This window comes from Embiotoca jacksoni, unplaced genomic scaffold, assembly GCF_022577435.1.
Source record: "Embiotoca jacksoni isolate LCO1_2020_lvr unplaced genomic scaffold, fEmbJac1.0.p SCAF_6, whole genome shotgun sequence".
Classification (NCBI taxonomy): Eukaryota; Metazoa; Chordata; class Actinopteri; family Embiotocidae; genus Embiotoca; species Embiotoca jacksoni.
In genome coordinates, this window is record NW_027185414.1 from 22,320,744 (window position 1) to 22,342,658 (window position 21,915).

Here is a 21,915-nt window from a genome sequence, read left to right on the forward strand (position 1 = left end):
ACAACACTTTCAGATTGACAGTGTGGGCGGAGTTTTGAATAAACCCCACGGATTATAGACGGTCTATTTTCTACCTCCATTCAAGATGAAAACGACAAAATTCCTGTTACTCGGGGCAAACATGTAAACACACATAATTACGAACACAATTAGCATATAGGCTCATTATATAAGCCTATATATATATATATTTAAAGGCTTTACTGGTGGGTTTGGAGTCACACGGTGCATGCCTCACTCCCAAAATCAAATTTGGAGGAGAAGCGTGAAAAATGGAATAATTTAGTTGGTACTTTGAATTGATCCCCGTGGGAAAACACTGTTATTGATCCATGCCAACTAGGCCGATTTGAAACAGAGCAGTCACAGTGCAGCGGCCAAACCACTCCACTTTTGAGGCCACTGTTCCCTTTGGTCACCTGCTTGATTAACCCCAAACATCCGGATAGCATTTAGTTACTTTTTAACAACTGTCAAAACATATATATTTAAAACACAATAACTGTCCCTCTAGGAATAGCAAATAAATTAGAGTGGTATAATCCCTATGTTTGGTATACTGTGTGTATTAAGATTTAAAACAGGGCCTCTTACACAAAGTGTACATTGTCAGTAGAGTAGTTCACATTAGAGATTACATTATCTTTTTTTTTTTTTTTTTTTTCTCAGTGAATCCAGCCATGATTAAATGTAATTTTACCGTTAAAGGAACCACATATCACAAAAGTTTAGGTTGAAAGCTGTCTACAAAATAATCTGTTAAACTCTGTCGCCATCATGTGGATATTTTACTGGTATTGCAACAGGGACTTCTCCCTGTATGACTAATGCTGCTGGCCACGGTTAACATTAAACTCATCTGTCATTTCAGAGTTCTGATTAATACAGTTATACAGCAGAATAAGTAAGTAACAAGCTCTTGCAAATGCGATATACTCTCTTTTGCTCTCCATTCATTTGCCACTAGTGCATGTTTTTATAACATTTCCTTTACTTTGATATTTTATTGATATTAATATTTTAACATTATGTACTATTCTATTTACTGTAATTGTAAAATGCACTACTAAATCCATTAGTTATGCTCTGCATGCACGGACAGTATGCACAAAAAAAACAACATGGACCATGTTCTATGTTGATTTTACACCGTAAATAAAACTGAATTGAATTGTCACGTGTTGTGGTTAATGTCCCCTGAAGTTGGATAAGGAGGGAATAATTAAATCTGATCAGATCAGATCTGGCAAAAGGTAAAGTATCCATTAAATTTGAAAAAAATATATCTTATTAGTAGACTATATGGTATTATGTGGAGATACGTGTGGCTGAAATGTTACATAACAGCTCACATAGCCCCCACAAAGGCTCCCCTCGGCTGAACGTCAAACACAGTAAAATACTACTCCCATCCACAAAGGATGTGCTTTTATAAAGACAGTCGCGACATTAGGCTCGGTTCATTTCGGCACTATATTTTAACATGCCTCTTACGTCATCTCGTTTTGACCAATGAGAGCGCTGTTATGCAAATGACAGATTCTTCCAGGAAGTGAAGGTGCCAGAGGCTGCGATTTTGCTTTCTCCAGCTAGTTCAAGCTAGCTTCGGACTCCGTGAAGCGGAGGGCGTGCTTATAGATCCGGCTGCCATGCTTTATTAGAGAGACATTTTCTTTTTTTTTGTTGTTTTTGTTTTAAAAGAAGAAGAGACAAATGAAAAGCCGCGCAAATAAATTAGGCCTGTCGCTGTGAAGCGAGCTGAGGTGAGTAAAGTGAAGATGCTGCTGCTCCGTGTTTGACTCGATGGGAGATCGATAATTATATCGGACCGTTAAAGACACTTTAACTCTTCCTCTTTAAGATTAAAGCTGTTAAAATCTCGTGTTTTTATTTTTTATTTTTTTAAAAAAAAAAGCAGATTATTTAAAGGGACCGTGTTTGGTACCGATGTTGAAGCTGCTACGCAGAATATTTACGACAGAAAAAAAAATTCGTCCACATTTTTTTTTTTTTTTTTCATTTTCTGGTCCAGATGCGACGTTGGCCTGCTCTTAAAAAAAAATAAACAACACCACAGACTTGGTCAACATCGTCTTTTTCTTTGTTACGTTTCTCAGCCAGCTCGTATTATTGAACCAGTCGGTGCCCTTGTGGCTGTGAAACACCTCTCCGGCTGCGGCGGAGTCGTGACAAAAGAAGACGGCTAATATTAGCCGCTGCTCCGAAGACAAATGGACTCGTTTATTGACTGAAGTGCTGCAAGCTGTCCCGTGCAGGGGTGGGAGACGTATTCAGGTCCTTTACTTTACAATAAGCACGAGTAACGCGCTGAAAATACCCCACCGCAAGTTAAAAGTCCTGCATTCAAAACCTTACTGAACTAAAAGTATTTAAGTTTCCAGAAAAAAATGTACTTGAAAGTATTTAGTACGTCATCCTTTGTTAGTGTTTTATTGTGTGTATGTATTGATATTACTGCTTTAGTTTACTTGTGATGTAGTTATTTAACGGTGGTGGTCGTTTTAAGTTCTTTTAGTTTGATCTGCAGTGATGCATCATGTTTTTTTTTTATAAGATGATCATATGTATGGATCATTTCTGTTCTCCAAGAACCAGCTCAGGAAAATGTGTTTTCCAAATAGTGGGTTTAAAAATGGTTTATCTTAAAATAGGAGGAGAACACGTAAAGGAACATCCAAATCTTCTGTTTATCAGAAAAATTCAAATTCAAAATCACCAAATTGTGGAGATACACGGTTTCACTGGACAGAAACGGGATGAAAAACTGTCATCTTATAAGTAACCTAAGATGTCAGACAAATCCAGTGGAGGAAAGGTACATGATTTACCTCTAGAGATTTACTTGAATGGAAGTATAAAATTGTATTTGAATGCAGTACGTTGCAGTAAAAACTCCTAAATTTTGTACTTTAGTAAATGTACTTGATTACATTCCAGCACTGCTCAGATATACATATATATATATGTATATGTATATGTATATGTGTTTGTTTGCAGTGGACGCAGACGGTTGAATGTGGGCTAGTGTTGATAACGCTAATTACATAATTCTGGCATTAGGTCTGTTTGGGGCCGAGTTGTGTTTACATGTGATCGTTGTATAAATGTATTGCTTATAAATGGACTGAGGCCGAAGTTGTTGTAATGTCAGATTTTTTTTTTGAGAGCTGTTTTATAACTTCCTCTCTATGGTAACACACCCCACCTAATTGCATAGAGCAAACGTTGCTAGGCATCATGTTGGAAAATAAACACACCTCCTGCCGACATGTCTTGAGGTTGTTTGTAGATTTTGTTGTGAAGCAATAATACGCTGTAGAAGGCTGACTGCAGTGGTAATTTATTATAAGTCTATAATTACCTCTGACCACCAGCAGGTCTGGATGACGGAAACAGAGACAAGCAGGAAACTAGTGCTGTGATATCTTATCGTATCACATCATAATATGAGATTAGATATTATCTTTGATATCGTAATGTGTCATGATTGTTGTGTTTTCCTGGTTTTAAAGCCTGCATCATATTGAAGTGATGTCATTTTCTGAATTTACCAGACTAGTCTAGCTGTTGTGGTATTTGCCTTTACTCTCTTAGTCATTATATCCACAGTACTAATGTTTGTTTATGAAATATTTCACCGTGTAAATATTTTTGTAACAGTACCAATAGTCCTCCCTTCAATATCACTACAGTATCAATATCGAGTTATTTTGTTAAAAAATATTGTGATATTTGATTTTATCCACGTCGCTCAGCTCGACAAGAAACACTTCGTGAATGTGGCACTTTGAATTGTTTTTTTTTGTTCAGAAAGGGCTAATGATATTGAAATCCCTTCATCAACCAAACACTTGTCAAATCATTGTGGCAACACTGCTCACTGGTGTGTCTTATTATCGAGTCAGTTGGTGTTGAGTCTCTGAAGTAAAAGAATAAACAGACTTTTAAAGGACAGTGCTGTGAACTACAGAGGAAGCTTTGACACTTTAGGAAAAAAAATTAAATTGATTGTTCACTTCCAATGTAATCAAGTGCATCTTGTGTGTTTGCTTCCTGTTCTTCATGGGTTTGACCACATCACTGTGACTTCGCCTCTTCTTTTTAGACTGTGGGAACAAGTCGTTCTTGGAGGCTAACGTGACCATAAAATGTAAGTAAAAGCCGAGTTTCTGCTTTGCATTTTATTCTTGCATATCATGTACTGATGGTAGCAACACAGTCATAGCACATTTTCTTTACCTGGAAGTTGTTCTGTGGCTGCTTGTTCATAACAGGTCATAAACTTTTGTGAAATCATGTATCACAACTTCCTCTTTTCATGGTATAGGGAAATACTGTGGCCTTTTGTGTGCTCTGTGCAGTTCCTGTTTTTCATCTTTCATCTGTTATTTCCCAGTTAGTCTGATTTTGTTTGCTTTGAGCATGTGACAACTTTTAATAATAACTATGTGGTGTGTTGCATTTTTCTTCTGATAAAAATCCCTGTGTGTTTGCTGCATGTAATGGTTCATTTAAAGTCATGTCAGAAACTTGTCTTCTTTGTAGCAAGGATACATAGAAGGCCCTGTTTAAATTATAATGTAATTAAATTGAGTGTATTAAATAACCCATAGTGCATTACCTGACTGAGTTCCTCTCATTTTATATTCCCACAGATCTGCTGCTACAGGGCACCAAGAGGAATATTTAGGTCAGTCAGACATCATCAGACATTTCTCTTTTCCATTTCTGTGCTTAATCCCATCTCTTGACTTAATCCCAGTTTACCAAGAAGAAAATACACGTTGTTATTTTTTGCGAGTCTGTGTTGCTTTTCATTTATAAATATTTGAATAACAAAAGGGAGAAAACGTTTGTTTTGAAAATGCAGTTTTGCACTCACCAGTTGTGCAAATACGGAAATGTGTGTTTCACAGGGGAAAACACTGAAACCCTGTTTTTTTTTTTTTTAGAATAATCATGAACACCCACGAGTCAGACGTGAGCACCATCTCTCCGGAGCTGCCGGCGATGTTCGACGGCATGAAGCTGGCGGCGGTGGCCACGGTGCTCTACATCATGGTCCGCTGCTTAAACCTCAAGAGCCCCACGGCGCCCCCGGACCTCACCTACCAGGACACGCCCCTCAGCCGCTTCCTCCTCAAATCCTGCCCACAGCTGACCAAAGAGTGAGTAGCGTTCTCGGCTCTGTGTCTGTCGCTTGAGGCGTTGCCATGGAAACGGCGCAGCTGCTCGTCCATCTGGGGCTGCGGTGAAGGTAGCAGTTTGCCTGGCGGTGGTCCCATCTGTCACCAGTGGTCCTGAGTGTGTCATGTCTGTACCAGAGATGTCTGGCTGCACTGTCAGCTCTAGCATGAATTAAACATGAGGCTGTGTTTTTAAGGGGTTATCCCCAAAGGTAGTGTGGGTTTGCCACACCTGCATTATGAATACAGACTCGCTCACCACCGGGCTGGTAGATTTGCATTTGTGACGATGGTAGTCTCCCCCTCAGGGCAACTCGGTGATGTCTATTATAATTTGAATCTTCCATCTGAGATGAACTAGATGCAAACCAGTGGTTGTTGGAACAGGGAAGTCTAACGTGTGTTCGTGAAACCTGGTTGGCAGCAGGGCTCGAACTTCTCCCTTTAAACAGTGTAAATGTATTTGTATTTCCGCAACGAGCATCTCCGTCCGTGTCCTGTTGTTGTTATAATACTCGTAACATTCAGCTCCGTAGGGCGACTCTCTCCAAGCGTTCATCACCAGTGTCTGCTTATATAACCGATTGTTACCGAGCCCTTTGCCTTTCAGCTGCAGGGTCAGTGAATCATAAGGCCACCCTTGTGTTTACATTTCTGTCTTATTTGTTATCATCTCCTCCTGAACAGCCACATTCTGGTCCGCGTGCAGATATGCATCTCCCAGAATGCACTTGAACTGAAGTAATTCAAATCCTGGATCGCGTCTTGCATCCTTAACGTTGGCGTCAACATCATCTTTGTTGTTGAAAAGTCACATTTGGAATGACACTCTGTGCTGTTGCATAACAGATCAATTACACGGTGGAAAGCATGTGCTGGGTGTTGTGAGGTTAACACAGAGCTGTGTTTGGGAACATGCACACTGGGATGTAGGACAAAAGAGAACAAATGACTTTTTCTTGAATATAATTTTTTTTCTTATGTAAAGGAATTTATTTTGGCAATATTAGTTACCAAATAAGTGAGTGAGATATACTGATTAAGGATGGTGTCAAAGATTCAACAACTTGTTTTTATTGAATTAATCCTTGATGGTAAGGCAAGTATAGTTTATATCAAGGCAGCAGTCAACAGTTAACACACCAATACTAGAAACATAGTTAAATAGAGAATAACAATAACAATAACAAGAGAGAAAGCACAGTGAAAAGATAAAGCAAAATGAAAGCAATAAAGATTGCCGTGTGCATTTTAGACCATCTTGATACAATTAACATTAACATAACATACATTTTATATATATTATATCATTATATTATTATATTATATTATATTATACGAGTCATAAAGTTACCTTTCACCTGTATTTCAGTAGTTTCTTCAACGTGTCCAACATGGTGGGAAAGTCTGACTTTACTTCCGGACTTTCATGTGGACTTTAGATCTTTGCATCATCAAACAACACTCGGGCGTCTGTTTCATCTTTCTGTTACGGCTGCAGAGTACCTTCTAGAAAAGCGTGATTAAGCTTCAACTATAGTTACAATGCTTGCTGGAGGTGATTACATGAAGGCCAAATGGAAGTACTCTGCCGTTTGATTGACAGCTCTCTTATGTAAGAGCGTATTTTCTAAGTGCAGTAATTGTTGAAGCCACAGAACGAGATGAGGGAACACCAGGTTAAAGGGCTTGTGTAACCATCGATGTAACTGAACCCGTCGAGTCTCTGCAGGTACTCGCGCTCTCTGTACTGTACTCACGACTGGCGTCCACGTTGCAGCAGTTTACAGTTACACTAATCTTGTTTATCTAGTCTCATTGCCTCTGAGATGGTCCACTCCTCTCTTTACTGTCAGCAAATCTAACAAGACATATCCCAGAAGGCAGGTTATATACAGTGGGGCAAAAAAGTATTTAGTCAGCCACCAATTGTGCAAGTTCTCCCACTTAAAAAGATGAGAGACGCCTGTAATTTTCATCATAGGTACACTTCAACTATGAGAGACAAAATGAGAAAAAAAATTCCTGAAAATCACATTGTCTGATTTTTAAAGAATATATTTGCAAATTATGGTGGAAAATAAGTATTTGGTCAATAACAAAAGTTCATCTCAATACTTTGTTACATACCCTTTGTTGGCAATGACAGAGGTCAAACGTTTTCTGTAAGTCTTCACAAGCTTTTCACACCCTGTTGCTGGTATTTTGGCCCATTCCTCCATGCAGATCTCCTCTAGAGCAGTGATGTTTTGGGGCTGTCGCTGGGCAACACGGACTTTCAGCTCCCTCCACAGATTTTCTATGGGGTTGAGATCTGGAGACTGGCTAGGCCACTCCAGGACCTTGAAATGCTTCTTACGAAGCCACTCCTTCGTTGCCCGGGAGTTGATTTCTTCACACCAAGCTGCTTACCTATTGCAGATTCAGTCTTCCCAGCCTGGTGCAGGTCTACAATTTTGTTTCTGGTGTCCTTTGACAGCTCTTTGGTCTTGGCCATAGTGGAGTTTGGAGTGTGACTGTTTGAGGTTGTGGATAGGTGTCTTTTATACTGATAACAAGTTCAAACAGGTGCCATTAATACAGGTAAGGAGTGGAGGACAGAGGAGCCTCTTAAAGAAGAAGTTACAGGTCTGTGAGAGCCAGAAATCTTGCTTGTTTGTAGGTGACCAAATACTTATTTTACCGAGGAATTTACCAATTAATTCATTAAAAATCCTACAATGTGATTTCCTGGATTCTTTCCCCCCATTCTGTCTCTCATAGTTGAAGTGTACCTATGATGAAAATTACAGGCGTCTCTCATCTTTTTAAGTGGGAGAACTTGCACAATTGGTGGCTGACTAAATACTTTTTTGCCCCACTGTAATTAAAGAACAGTGAGAGAGAGGAACTTAAATATGTTCTGTTTCATTTCCAAACACTGAAACATTAGCACTGTTGTATTTGTAAATGGTGTCAAGTTTGTCTGTAAACCTGTGACCGAAAATGTTCTTAAAGTAATAGTTTCATAAACTTTCTATACTCAATAACAGTGTCCCATCAGCTAAATATTTATTTCATCCCATTTTAATGGCTTCAGCAGTACACGAAAAGCAAGATATTTTGTTTGTTATCACTGTAGCTCTTGTTATCGTCCATGTTTATAATATTCCACTGAGGAGTCTTTGCTTTACATGACAGGATTTGCAGCTGAGAAAACAGCATTTTAAAGGGCTTTCCTGTCAAGCTGTTCACATTTTGTTCTCAATGTGGAAATAAGATGGTGAATCATGATAATGCACAACAAAAGGCACAATATTTCAAAGGAATATTATGTAATCCAAAGTCTTGACTCCTCCAGTTCACTCCTACAGAGGTGCCACTGGAATTCAAATACGCATGCTGAGCACAACTTTACAAAACACGGCAACAGACTGACAGTAAACGCTGATGTGCGTCGGGAGCACAAAGCCATTTTTAAAAAGCTGCTGTAGGAATGTGATTCAAACTATGTGTGACAAAGTTCATGTCATGACCCACCAATGCAAATGTATGTTCTCAAAATAACATTGTGTTGATGGGCATTAAAACTTGTACTGTTATTGGGCGTGTCAGGACAGTAGCTCATATTTCTGGATCAAATTTAATAACGGTATGATTTTGTGTTTTACAGGTACATTCCTCCCTTACTGTGGGGTAAGAGCGGTCACCTCCAGACAGCACTGTACGGCAAACTCGGTCGGGTGAGTTCACCTCACCCCTGTGGGATCAGGAAGTATCTACCCATGCAGGACGGGGCCACTGCAACCTTTGACCTCTTTGAGCCAATCGGGGACCATCGAACAGGAGGTAATGCGTTCAATCGAGATCTGCGTTTTATTCACCACGTTTTCTACGCCGTTGGTTGCTGATATGTCGACCTCACAGTGACAAGATGAAGCATGTGAACACTTTGGAGTAACTTGATCAGATCTTCTAAGTCACGAGTCCAAGACCATCTGTCTGTGAACGGCTCTCCTGTGATCATTTCACAGCTGTCACACGTGGGTGAACCCACACCATCACTCTTGTTTCATTAATTAGAGTCCAGGTTTAATAATGCTTTACTTAACTTCTGTTGACACAGTTCACATAGTTTTACCAACCTGCACTTTTATTGTTTGAGTAATGTATTTAATATGGATTGTAATAATGTTCATTTAGTTTTTCTTGCCATTGTATTTTAAGATTGTGGCTAACTGGATCTTTACTGCTATAACCAAACATTGAAATCTTAGGGATCCATCCTCTGCTAATCCTCCTGAAGTTTCTCTTATTCAAGGGTCAGGACTAGATTGAGGGTGTTATTAGATCTAAAGCTCAGACAGATTTTATATAGAACTTCTGACTACATAAAAAAGTTTTACTTGAAATGTTTGCAAGATCAAATAATTTTGACATTACCATCATATCCATCTTTAAATAATTTTGCCAGGTTTTTCAAGTCAGCTAATAGAACTGGCTCTTTCTTGACTTGTTTATCTTTAAATCAACTTCGATCATAAGATTTGAGCACTGCAGTCGTGTGAGGAACGATTTAAAGCTGGATTCCTGTCTTTGAAGGCCTCAGTTGAACCCTGACTGAACATTAATTTTGATCCCATAGTCCTCTCAGAAAGTTTAAGTCCGATGTGACATTTGTTTCCCACTAAAGTTACTATTTCCGTTCTGTTTGTCTGAAGCTGTATTTGACAGACAAACAGAATAATCCTTTGTTTTGCTTTCCTCATTTGTTATAGTGATCTGCTGTTCAGGAGAGTGACACACTCTCCTTTTTTGTCTTTGCTTACATATTTCTTACTGGCAAATATCTCTCTAATCCGTTTGCTTGTTTCACCAGATGACATCACCATGGTGATATGCCCTGGTATCGGTAACCATAGTGAGAAGCATTACATCCGAACCTTTGTTGATTACGCTCAGAAGGATGGGTACCGTTGTGCTGTGCTGAACCACCTGGGAGCTCTTCCCAACATCGAGCTTACGTCTCCGCGCATGTTCACTTATGGTGAGACCAAGGAGCGGACTAAAGTTTTACTTTCTAAAAATGATATCCTTTGGTGGTGCCTCAACTTTGTTATTATCTAATCTGATCTGGTAAAATGTGTTTTTTATATTAGGACTTACTTTAGTCAAATTTTGGTACACATTGTTTCAAGGGAAAAGCTAAAACGCTAATTGAGCATGTGGAGTAATATAAGGCTTCCTGAAATGTAGATAAAAAAGACCTCAGGCTCTTTTAAAAGACCTCGTAGAGACACAAATCTGATACACTGAACTAAAGTCACCTTCATCCAGAAGTGCTGAGCGGAAACAAAAAACATTGCATCCTCCATAGGTGTTGCTATGTGAATCGATTCGTAACTCTACACCGTTTCTTTCACAGGGTGCACGTGGGAGTTCGCGTCCATGGTCAGCTACATTAAGAGGACGTATCCTCAGACGCAGCTGATCGTGGTGGGCTTCAGTCTGGGCGGGAACATTGTGTGTAAGTTCCTGGGCGAGAACAGGATGAACCAGGAGCGAGTGCTGTGCTGTGTCAGCGTCTGTCAGGGCTACAGTGCTCTCAGGTGGGTTGTCGTCCTCTCGTCGCTTAATTAAATGCATTGTTTCATCAAAGCTGCTTTGTCACACCAGCACTTGACGTACACTAACTTCTAAGTATCAATGAAGCTCGGCACAATGCTACAAAATGATAAGTGCTTGCATAATATAGTCACAAGTCATTCAGCTTTTGTTTACCTTGTTCATCTTAATTGAAACATAGAACTGTTTTGATCAAGTTGTCTCTTTGAGGACATTTTTCAAATGCAACAAGACAGACACACAAATACAGTGGGGCAAAAAAGTATTTAGTCAGCCACCAATTGTGCAAGTTCTCCCACTTAAAAAGATGAGAGACGTCTGTAATTTTCATGATAGGTACACTTCAACTATGAGAGACAGAATGGGGGGAAAGAATCCAGGAAATCACATTGTAGGATTTTTAATGAATTAATTGGTAAATTCCTCGGTAAAATAAGTATTTGGTCACCTACAAACAAGCAAGATTTCTGGCTCTCACAGACCTGTAACTTCTTCTTTAAGAGGCTCCTCTGTCCTCCACTCCTTACCTGTATTAATGGCACCTGTTTGAACTTGTCATCAGTATAAAAGACACTTGTCCACAACCTCAAACAGTCACACTCCAAACTCCACTATGGCTAAGACCAAAGAGCTGTCAAAGGACACCAGAAACAAAATTGTAGACCTGCACCAGGCTGGGAAGACTGAATCTGCAATAGGTAAGCAGCTTGGTGTGAAGAAATCAACTGTGGGAGCAATTATTAGAAAATGGAAGACGTACAAGACCACTGATAATCTCCCTCGATCTGGGGCTCCACACAAGATCTCACCCCGTGGGGCCAAAATGATCACAAGAACGGTGAACAAAAATCCCAGAACCACACGGGGGGATCTGGTGAATGACCTGCAGAGAGCTGGGACCAAAGTAACAAAGGCTACCATCAGTAACACACTACGCCGCCAGGGACTCAAATCCTGCAGTGCCAGACGTGTCCCCCTGCTTCAGCTAGTACATGTCCAGGCCCGTCTGAAGTTTGCTCAAGAGCATTTGGATGATCCAGAAGAGGATTGGGAGAATGTCATATGGTCAGATGAAACCAAAATAGAACTTTTTGGTAAAAACTCAACTCGTCGTGTTTGGAGGAGAAAGAATGCCAAGTTGCATCCAAAGAACACCATACCTACTGTGAAGCATGGGGGTGGAAACATCATGCTTTGGGGCTGTTTTTCTGCAAGGGGACCAGGACGACTGATCCGTGTAAAGGAAAGAATGAATGGGGCCATGTATCGTGAGATTTTGAGTGAAAACCTCCTTCCATCAGCAAGGGCATTGAAGATGAAACGTGGCTGGGTCTTTCAGCATGACAATGATCCCAAACACACCGCCCGGGCAACGAAGGAGTGGCTTCGTAAGAAGCATTTCAAGGTCCTGGAGTGGCCTAGCCAGTCTCCAGATCTCAACCCCATAGAAAATCTGTGGAGGGAGTTGAAAGTCCGTGTTGCCCAGCGACAGCCCCAAAACATCACTGCTCTAGAGGAGATCTGCATGGAGGAATGGGCCAAAATACCAGCAACAGGGTGTGAAAAGCTTGTGAAGACTTACAGAAAACGTTTGACCTCTGTCATTGCCAACAAAGGGTATGTAACAAAGTATTGAGATGAACTTTTGTTATTGACCAAATACTTATTTTCCACCATAATTTGCAAATATATTCTTTAAAAATCAGACAATGTGATTTTCAGGAATTTTTTTTCTCATTTTGTCTCTCATAGTTGAAGTGTACCTATGATGAAAATTACAGGCGTCTCTCATCTTTTTAAGTGGGAGAACTTGCACAATTGGTGGCTGACTAAATACTTTTTTGCCCCACTGTACATGTGTTGTTATTCCTCTGCACTTATATCCACTTTGTCTTGTGTGTGTGTCTGTGTGTGTTAATTTAGTAACATTTGTGGAACATGCAGGACAAACATATATGATGTGCATTAGTGTGTGTGTGTGTGTGTGTGTTTGTGTGCGCCCTGTGTTCATGTTGGACTGAGCCACACAGTCTGTGTTTTTAATGCAGCCAGCACCTCTTGGCAGACTTGACAGACTGAGTCTGTTAAAGTTTGGACTGAGGCAGCGGGGATTGCTGCGTCTGGCCTTCTGTGAAATTGGATTTGCAGTTTCATTTCTCTTTAATTAATTCTCCTTTCAAATCAGTGTCCAAACCAAAGCTCGCCATCCTCTCAGTGTTCCTGTAGAGCTATGGCTATATCTTATTCTTATCAGATTTATTTCACCTCAAATTATATCAAAATGCGTTAAGGAATATTAAACCTTTTTTTTTTTCCGTAATGGCTAGTTATTTGTTGACTATCATTAGCGGCTGTTTTGCTTCGGCCTGTCGCTGTCATTGAGCTGCATATTGATGCCTGCCACCGTGGCTGCTCTCCACCAGTGTGGCTCTTTGTCCAGTGGATTACACAGGACATTCAGTGTGTTGTTTGGAATGTAGACCGGCTGCACAAAGCTAACTTCCTCTCTGTTTGTCTTTTATCTCTCAGAGCCCAGGAAACATTCCTACAGTGGGATCAGTTCAGACGCTTCTATAACTTTCTCATGGCCGACAACATGAAGAAAATCATCTTCTCACACAGGTACCGCTGCTGCCTTTCCACACATTCCAGTGAAAAATGTTTTCCCACAGTCTCGCGTTACTTTTATCAAGTTTAATGCACATATTGGCTCTCTTGGCACATGACATCACACAGCATGAGTCAACACTAACCATTCCCTGCACTAAAACTCAAACTCTCAAAGTCAGAGTAAAGACACTGTCTAATTATTTTGATAATGGTTGATTGGACTGGATGGAAAATGGAACCAAAAACTATTAATACTTGACTATAGATGTCATGGTAAAAAAGTAAATACTACATGGCACTAACAGCTGAGTAACTTACGACAAACATTTGTTTCGATACTAATCATATATGCGTGCGTTCGTGTTCCCATGTTTGTAACAGGCACAGTCTGTTTGGAGGAAGCTCAGTCAAAATGATTGACGCGGATCTAAGTCGGCTGTATGTGGCGACGTCCCTCATGCAGATCGACGACAACATCATGAGGTATGTGGAGGAAAAGTTTACGATTTGTTTCTAGTGAAAGCCCTCTGTGGTTGGATGTAGTAAACTACTGCTCAATCTTCAACTTTATTTTACTTGTTACGAAAAGTACTGTTTGTGTTGAGAGACTGAAATATTTTAGACGTTCTTGTCATCGCCGCCAAACTCTTCTGACGATTGCTCTTATTAACGATTGATTGGTGACGCTGCATTTCTTTTGGGTTTCAACAGAAAATTCCACGGCCACAGTTCTCTCAAAGAGTACTATGAGAAGGAGAGTTGTGTACATTATATTCACAATGTAAGAATTGCTTTTGCGTACACCTCACACCATCTTATATTACTTTACTCTCTCTTTGGATCTGTCGATGTACTCCTTTGATTTGTGGAATTGTATTCTTGAATTTCCAGGTAAATGTGCCGCTGCTGCTAGTGAACTCAGCAGATGATCCTCTGGTTCATGACTCCCTGCTCACCATCCCTCGCACGCTAGCAGGTAATTACCAGCATGTTCACCTTAACCACACTTTTGAGATTCTTGTGATCTTTTGATGGCCATTGTCTTGATAGCACAAACATCTCATTTAAATCATACGAGTCTACTCACAATGGGCTGCAAAAAGCGAGTTGGACTTGTTATTGTCATGCTGTGGCTGCAACAGCTGTCAAAAGAAATCAAACTAATGAGCTGTTAGGGCAAAAAGGATCCCGGATGGACCTATTTGTGTTAAACTGTTTTGTTTTGTTTTTTTCACAAAATGAAACGGTAGCTCTGAAAACGCTGGTCAATGTGATTCTGAATAAACTCAGCCCTCTTTTTTTTTGACAGCTCAGGATGTGTTTTCACTCATGAAAAGTAAAGAAAGAAGGAGAGAAAGTGTTGAAAAGGTTGCAGTAAAAGATCATCAATAAATATGTTGCACAATGTGGATTTTATTATAAACTGATTTTGAATTACAAAGACAATGTGGAAAATTCTTGATATATCATAACATCATATATTATACTGAATATTTAGTACTGCAGACTTCCCAGACTTAAAAAAAAACAAAAAACTCTCTCCTTAGAGAGTCCTAGAGTCAAGTAGCAGATGTACCTGCAGACAGGTCATGTTATACATTCACAGTTAACCCTAAACAGATTAATACAACAGGCTTGTCCTGTCTGACTGACAGCTACAGTTAAATCCCAGAGGTGGTTCTCTCAAATCATGTGGGCGGCCTCTAAAGGCCTTGTGATGAGTCTGCTCCGCTCCCTGGGCCGGGCCGGGACAGGGCGGGACACGGAGCTCAAGCCCATGAGTAATGTTTTCTGGTGTGTTGCTGCAGCTGTAACACTCGGCTATAAATATCATCCATCTGTTTAGAGTGGATTTAATTCCATCACAGGTTCCCAAAATCAATTTTATCCTGGAATTAACTGTGTAGGAAGTTCAAACCTTGTTTATACTAACATAATGAGGTAACCAACTCTGACTGGCTGCACATTACGTAGTGTCTATCGGGTGTTCTTTGTCCTCAGCTTGTGCTATATTTAAACCTACTGACCACTTTGACTACTTTGAAAGGGAAAATTCCCCACATAAGCGCGTGTGTGTGTGTGTGTGTGTGTGTGTGTGTGTGTGTGTGTGTGTGTGTGTGTGTGTGTGGGTGGGGGGAGGGGGTGTTTGTGTGTGGAGGAGTCCTGACTGGAAGTACATGGTACTTTATCCTACATATATCCCCAGAGAGCAACACTTATAGAAAATGGATCAGCTTCCCCTTTGCCCTAAAATGTGACACAGTGACTCAGACACATGACTGCCAGGAAAGGCCTCCACAGAAATACACGCGCTCTAATTAGCTTAGCTAAAAATATTTGCTTAGAGTTTGCTGCTCGGGCTCACTATTAAGTCAATTATGTTGAACTAAAGGAGTTACGTGAGGTGTAAGAATGCTTAAACGAGGAATACTCACCTTAATTTGTGTTGGTCGTGTACTGAATGTGGCTGTGATACAATGTTAGATCAAGTTTAAATTTAACTGGTGTGCCAGGAAAAGACACAACTGGTTAAATCCAGTGAAACAAAGTAAAATCTTGAACAGTGATTTAGTAAGGATGTGTCCATCAGTTTATGGCCTTCAAAGATCGAGCGTCGTTTTTTTTTTGTTTTTTGTTTTTTGTTTTTTTTAATACTTCGAGCTGTTCACCAGACCGTTGTGTTCCCGCCTGTCAGTCCGCGGTCTGGATGAGCACTCGGTTGTCCAGCTCAGCAACCGTCATGAATAGTGCACAGTGGTGGAAGCCCTGCGGGATCTTAATCACTTGTCAGCTGCATCAGGCTCCCCCACTAACCCAGATAAGATCCGGAGGAATAAAGAGATCCAGGTCAATCCTTTTCATGAGACCACTCTGCCAGGCTGGTCACAGCTGCAGGACAGGAATCACAAAGAGATTAATGGTTTGTCCGCAGTGTAGAGATGACCTGCTTTGAGTTTCAGAGTGTTGTGAATGATAAAAAAAAAAAAATCGATATGAATGGATTCACTGCTTCCTGTGTAGAAAACGCAGATGTAGCATCAATAGGTCTCTTAAGGAGAGCGTTAAAGCCCGCAGGTGTGTAGGTGAAGCACTCAGTCCTGTGTTGTCGGTCACCAAGAAGGATTTGGCCGAAAGTGTGTGGACATGTGGACACTCTTAGGCTTTGCTGCCTCTTTCAGACTGCAGTGAAGGTTAGACTCGGTCAAGCTTTTAAACAGCAGTAACTAAATACTTTACTGTCATAATAAGTGTATTTCCCGAAAGTATGTACAGAAACGTGTGAAAGACCCGTTACACTCTTCTGTTTTTAATGGTTTCGCAATCTTTCCATTGTATTTTAAAATTAATTTGATTCATTTAAAAAAAAAAAAATTAGCCTTTAATGTTTTATTGTTAACGTTTGACCGCCTTTATTTATATGTGCTTGTCTTTCTTTTTTCCTAAAATGATTTTTATCTATTTGTCGACGTAACGAGCTTCTGCACTTTCGGTATTTTGTGACTTTTGGCACTTTAACGTATTCATTGTTGAAAGGACGTGTCAGTCACTCTGAGCCCAGGACAGTAAAGTCGATCTTGATCTTCTTTTAAAGTCTCACTCCACAAACCATTAGCTGTATTGACAGCCTGTTTCCTTCTGGGAGGCGTCTTCACAACATTTCAGAACCTGTCTGAACGAATTAGTTTTCTCCCATTCAGTTACACGAGTATTAGTGAGGTTGTACCGGCAAGACGGATGAATTGGACCTTCTTTGGTACACAAGGGCAGGGACAGGAGTGTCCACATTCTTTTGGCCATGATGTGACAACCAAGCTAATACAGGGCAGAGTTTGACATAATGCGAGACCTGTCAGTCCAGGCAAACCTGCGTCAATTGTGTGTATTTCGGGATTTTCTGAATTAGTTTTTTTTTTTTTCCATTCACTGAAAGGTCGGTTTTCTGGTGGCCATTATACAAACGGCGTCTCCAGCAACTCATTGATTGGCTCGACCCGCCAGAGGTTTAGTCATGCCGTTATCTGGCTGACCATGCAAACACACCCTCGCTATCTTTAACAAGTGTTGCGAAGTCCCTGGAAAGCCCATATTTGGGCACGTGTCCAGCGTTGTTTTTCACATGCTGCCGATTACACGATTTACAGTCGACTAATTGCCGTGTGCTCTGTCCTCCTTCAGCAAAGAAGCAGAACGTGGTCTTTGCCCTGACGCTCCACGGAGGCCACCTGGGCTTCTTCGAGGGCGCCGTGCTCTTCCCCCAGCCCCTCACCTGGATGGACAAAGTGATCGTGGGTTACGCCAACGCCATGTGCATGTGGGAGAAACAGAAACCCCCTTGCCAAAGTGGCCACCTGAGTGAGAGCTCCTGCTTGGAGGAAAAAACCTAAACCTCTCCATCTTTCTCCTTCGTTCTCTTCCCTCTCACCTCTCGCCCTCTCCGACTCCCCCGTCCCTCCGCTGCACTGAGGAGACACCTTAAACTGCTCTCTTTTCTGCCTTCTCCTCTGGTGCTACTCACCACTACTGACACACACTACCCCGGCCACACGCCTTCACCACGGTTCCCCTTTGTATCCACCATCACCTTACAGTATGTGAACAAACAAAAACAACGAACTGCCTTTGTGCTCTTCTCCGCTGTGAGGACTCAGAGCAGGAACGGTTTGTTCCTCGACATCTACCCAACAGCGACACTCTGCGGAGGCGTTGACCAAACACTATCAAGTCAAGCTAAAAGGAAAGCCAGAGCACCATTTAAGAGTAGTTCAGTGAGAAACAAGAGCACACAAGAAGCCTCCTGTTACAGTAAACCAGGAGGGTGCTGCAGTCGGTGCCCATTTACTGCACCTCTAAGAAGCTCACTGCTTATCACCGCCAAGGCCACATAGCCTAGTCTGCTGTCTTAACCAACACAGCGTCTTTGTAATATGTATGTATGTTACTCACAGATGTAGTAAGTGTGTCTGCGTGCGCCCGTGTAGACCCGAGAGTTAAGGACCCATGACAGAGCGTGTGGTCTTTGTGTTCGGTTGGCGTGATCCGAGTTGTCTGTTCACCTTCTACTGGCCCATATAGTGTCTGTTCTTTTTGGGTGAGTCGTCGCTCTGTTCTTTATAGAAAATGTACAGAAAAAAAAAAAATGAAGTATTACGGTGGGATTTTTCCACATCATTTCCAGATCATTACATCCTCCTCACACTTATGTTCGAACGCACCTGAATCGAAAGTGTTCGGTGCTTAACCAGACATGACCAGGGATCAACCCCAGAACGGGAACCATGCACATTCCCACGGTCGCATTCTATCACTTTGATTCAATGCACTTTACACACTGTATGCCACAATCCTTCTTTCTTTTTCCTTATTAGTCGAAGCGCAGGTTTGGAGATTGTTTGTGGTTTAGCTCTTCTTGTAACACGGAAGAAAAACGGGAGGGAGCAAGGATGATAACAAAAAGTTAGATGACTCAAATGTTCCCTGTGTCGTCTGTTGTCGGTGTCTTTGAGCCCTCTTACTCGTTCTTCTGCCTTTGATCAGCTGCAGGTCCAGCCAAGACTCTGATGTTCTTCTGTTACTGCACAGATACTGACCCACTGCCACTGCTCAGAGGCAAACACTCATTTGGTTCAAACATCTTAGTATCGTTCTGCATTCTCCAGCACTCGATCCTGTAGTTTTGAATTGTTGAAAATGCAGTCCACTGATTGGCCCGTGTGGTGCTATTAAAGGGAAAGTTCAGCAACGTGAAGCGGATTCTTAGTTTTGTTTTTAATAATCTGAGCTGTGAGGTTTGATGAGTAGGAGGGCCGAAGATACCAAAGCTAAATCAAACGTTTATTTTTGTGGATTGTTTGTAAAATACTGGTGATTGTTTTATTGTAAAATTAGATGGAAAATGCTGCATGCAAGAAAGAAGATGGATTTCAATTCTAGGGAATATTTCTAACTAATTTCTTGACTGGGCTGAGCGTGAAAGGTGATTTAAAAGATGATCACAAACCTGTCTTGATGAAATCATTCTGCAATACTTAGACTTGAAGACTTTCCAAAAAACCTGAATCTAATGGAGAACTTGTCGTAAGGGCTCAGGAAGCTTCTTCCAAGGCTAAATCCAGCCAAGAAATCTGTGGTCTAAAACCTGCTACTGAACACTGTGATGAGACACATGGCTAGTTTGAAATGGGGATCGACAACAGTGCACCAAGGTTTGTGTGTTATAATACCTGGATGATAGTATTTGTGTGTAGCTGGTAGAGTTTATTTGAGTCACAGGACGTTTTGGCTCATCAAGGCGCTTCATAACAGAGTACACACTGGCAGTCGAAGTCTGCAGAATATATATATTAAAAAAAAAAGAATAAAAAAAAAAAAAAAGAATTATGAGACAATATCTGTTGATGCTGAACCATTTTTCAGTGTTTGTTTACATCACCTCTGACTCCGCGTAAAAAAAACATGAGGAACTGGAATAACGTCTTTGTGTCCATTAGTTACAACATTACGGCTTTAGAGTAACATTTCTGACTTTCGAAATTAGCACCTCAGTATAAGACCTTTCGGTCAAATCAATAGTACTGTAAAGGTGATTCTGATCACTGCTGAAATCAAATCTATTCTTCTTTTGGACATCTCCGTGACTGCAGATATTTTTTCTAGGTGCAATTAGCTTAAACTTCACCCCCTTTGATGGAGATTAGTCTGAACAAATACTATCAAAATCCAGGTATTAATCTCACTAATGCTTGTTCGGCTAATATTAAACAAAAGGGGATTCACTGATCCAACTTTATCTCCCTGAACTCAAGGCGTCAGCCAATACCGAGCACCAGTCTGATAACAATGCCCTATTTTCCCCTCATTTGAAGTCCGCTCTCTTCAGTGTGTGGAGCTTATTGGAATAAATTAATATCCTCTAATGTAAACTGAGACGAGGACTTGCTGTGACAGTAAATCATCAGTCATGATCCTGAAAGTGGAAACACTACAGTCAACAATGAAGCTGGATTTAATGTGGATCAGTGACATCGCCGACATCCAACTCACTTCATGAAGTGTTTTGGTCGGCCTGCCCTCTGCCTCCAGCATCGTTCAAACCACTGTTGCCATCTGTTGTCAGGGAGACCGAACTGCAACTGCCAGTTATTCATGGCAAACATCCTCTCATCAGCCAGATTATACAGTTCATGATTCACCCTGTCTGCAACTCTCATTTAAAAAAAACTATCAGGTGTGGTTTGGGTTTATTCTGGCTCGTGGAAAAATCAGATGAATATCGATGACACCAGCACAAACCCACTTTCTGCAGCCGGAGCCATTTGTGTTCTTTTTAAGATGTTTTGCCTCACCCCAACTTTGCACAAAAATGCAGGTTTGGATGTATTATTTAGATGTATTTTTTTCTAGTTGAGTATTTTGGGTTATTTTTATTTCAATTTTGTATTGTTTTTATGACTCTTTGTGTTGTTTGTTTGTGCAAATGCAGCAGAGCGTGAGTGTTGATGAGTAAACATACAGTAGGTCTATACTGTGTCATATCACCACCTCTGATCAACAGAAACCAAAACTTGTTCACTTTAAGCAAAATAGATTAATAAAGACGGTGTATATTCAAATATTTGAGGGACCAGGGCTAAAAAAGAAACTAAAAAGTAAAGGCAATAGCCAACCAGGAGGGATTCTGTTGTTATTTTTTCAACACTAATGTGACAGAAAATGGTATCAAAGTATATTAGACCAAAACATGTCATACACATTAGGATAATTTTGTCATGGAGTATGGGATCTGAAATGTGGTTTTACTGTATTGATATAAGAATGTGCTCCTCTGTGTTTATCCTAACCCCTGTGCTTAAAGCAACGAGATTGTGGGCTCGTGTTTAATTGCTTGGAAAATTAAAATATCCCCCGTGACTTTAAGTATCAGTAAATCCAAAAAGACTTCTTTGATTGGAATGAACATCGCTCGTTGTTGTGTTATTAGAAAAAAAAAAAATCAGCCCCAAGCAAGTGGATGGGAGCCCACTGTGTGTTAACCTACAGTGATCATTATACAGCTTTAGTTTTTTTCTTTATTTGTTTACAGACTTCCTAAAGGACCGTTAAGGGGTGCAGTGATGACTGGAAGGGGCACACATAGTCACACAACACGATGTTCTCTGATACCGAACACTGGGTGTTTTTGTTGAGGAAAACCAGTGGTGTGTGTGTGATCTAAATATGTGAGGAAACATGGTTATTGTGTTCCAAAATAAATTATTTTCTCAAAAGAAAAAACATTATTTTTCTCTTTACTTGAGTTTCTTTTTTTCTTTTTTTTTTTTAAACCTCTTGAGCACAAATGTCACTAAAAACTGATTTAACAAAGGGATCACCATAATGGGGACAGTGAAGCCCCCTGGTGGCCCCCTTTATACCTCCGCATTATGTTGTCCATCCGTCCGTCCCATACTCTTAAATGCAGTATCTCAGGAACATCTTGAGGGAATTTCTTAACATT

General features: G+C 40.7%; 1 protein-coding gene across 1 annotated transcript; it reads left to right on the forward strand.

The window, feature by feature from the left end:
* The first annotated feature begins 1,557 nt into the window (after positions 1-1,557).
* On the forward strand, positions 1,558-21,692 carry LOC138212928 (monoacylglycerol lipase ABHD2). Its single transcript, XM_069173630.1, has 12 exons — positions 1,558-1,763; positions 4,127-4,171; positions 4,677-4,711; positions 4,974-5,189; positions 8,860-9,035; positions 10,066-10,233; positions 10,612-10,795; positions 13,341-13,433; positions 13,803-13,904; positions 14,133-14,202; positions 14,313-14,397; positions 17,598-21,692. The coding sequence occupies exons 4-12, from the start codon at positions 4,981-4,983 to the stop codon at positions 17,804-17,806; spliced, it is 1,296 nt and encodes a 431-aa protein (XP_069029731.1). The 5' UTR covers positions 1,558-1,763; positions 4,127-4,171; positions 4,677-4,711; positions 4,974-4,980; the 3' UTR covers positions 17,807-21,692.
* The last annotated feature ends 223 nt before the right edge of the window (positions 21,693-21,915 follow it).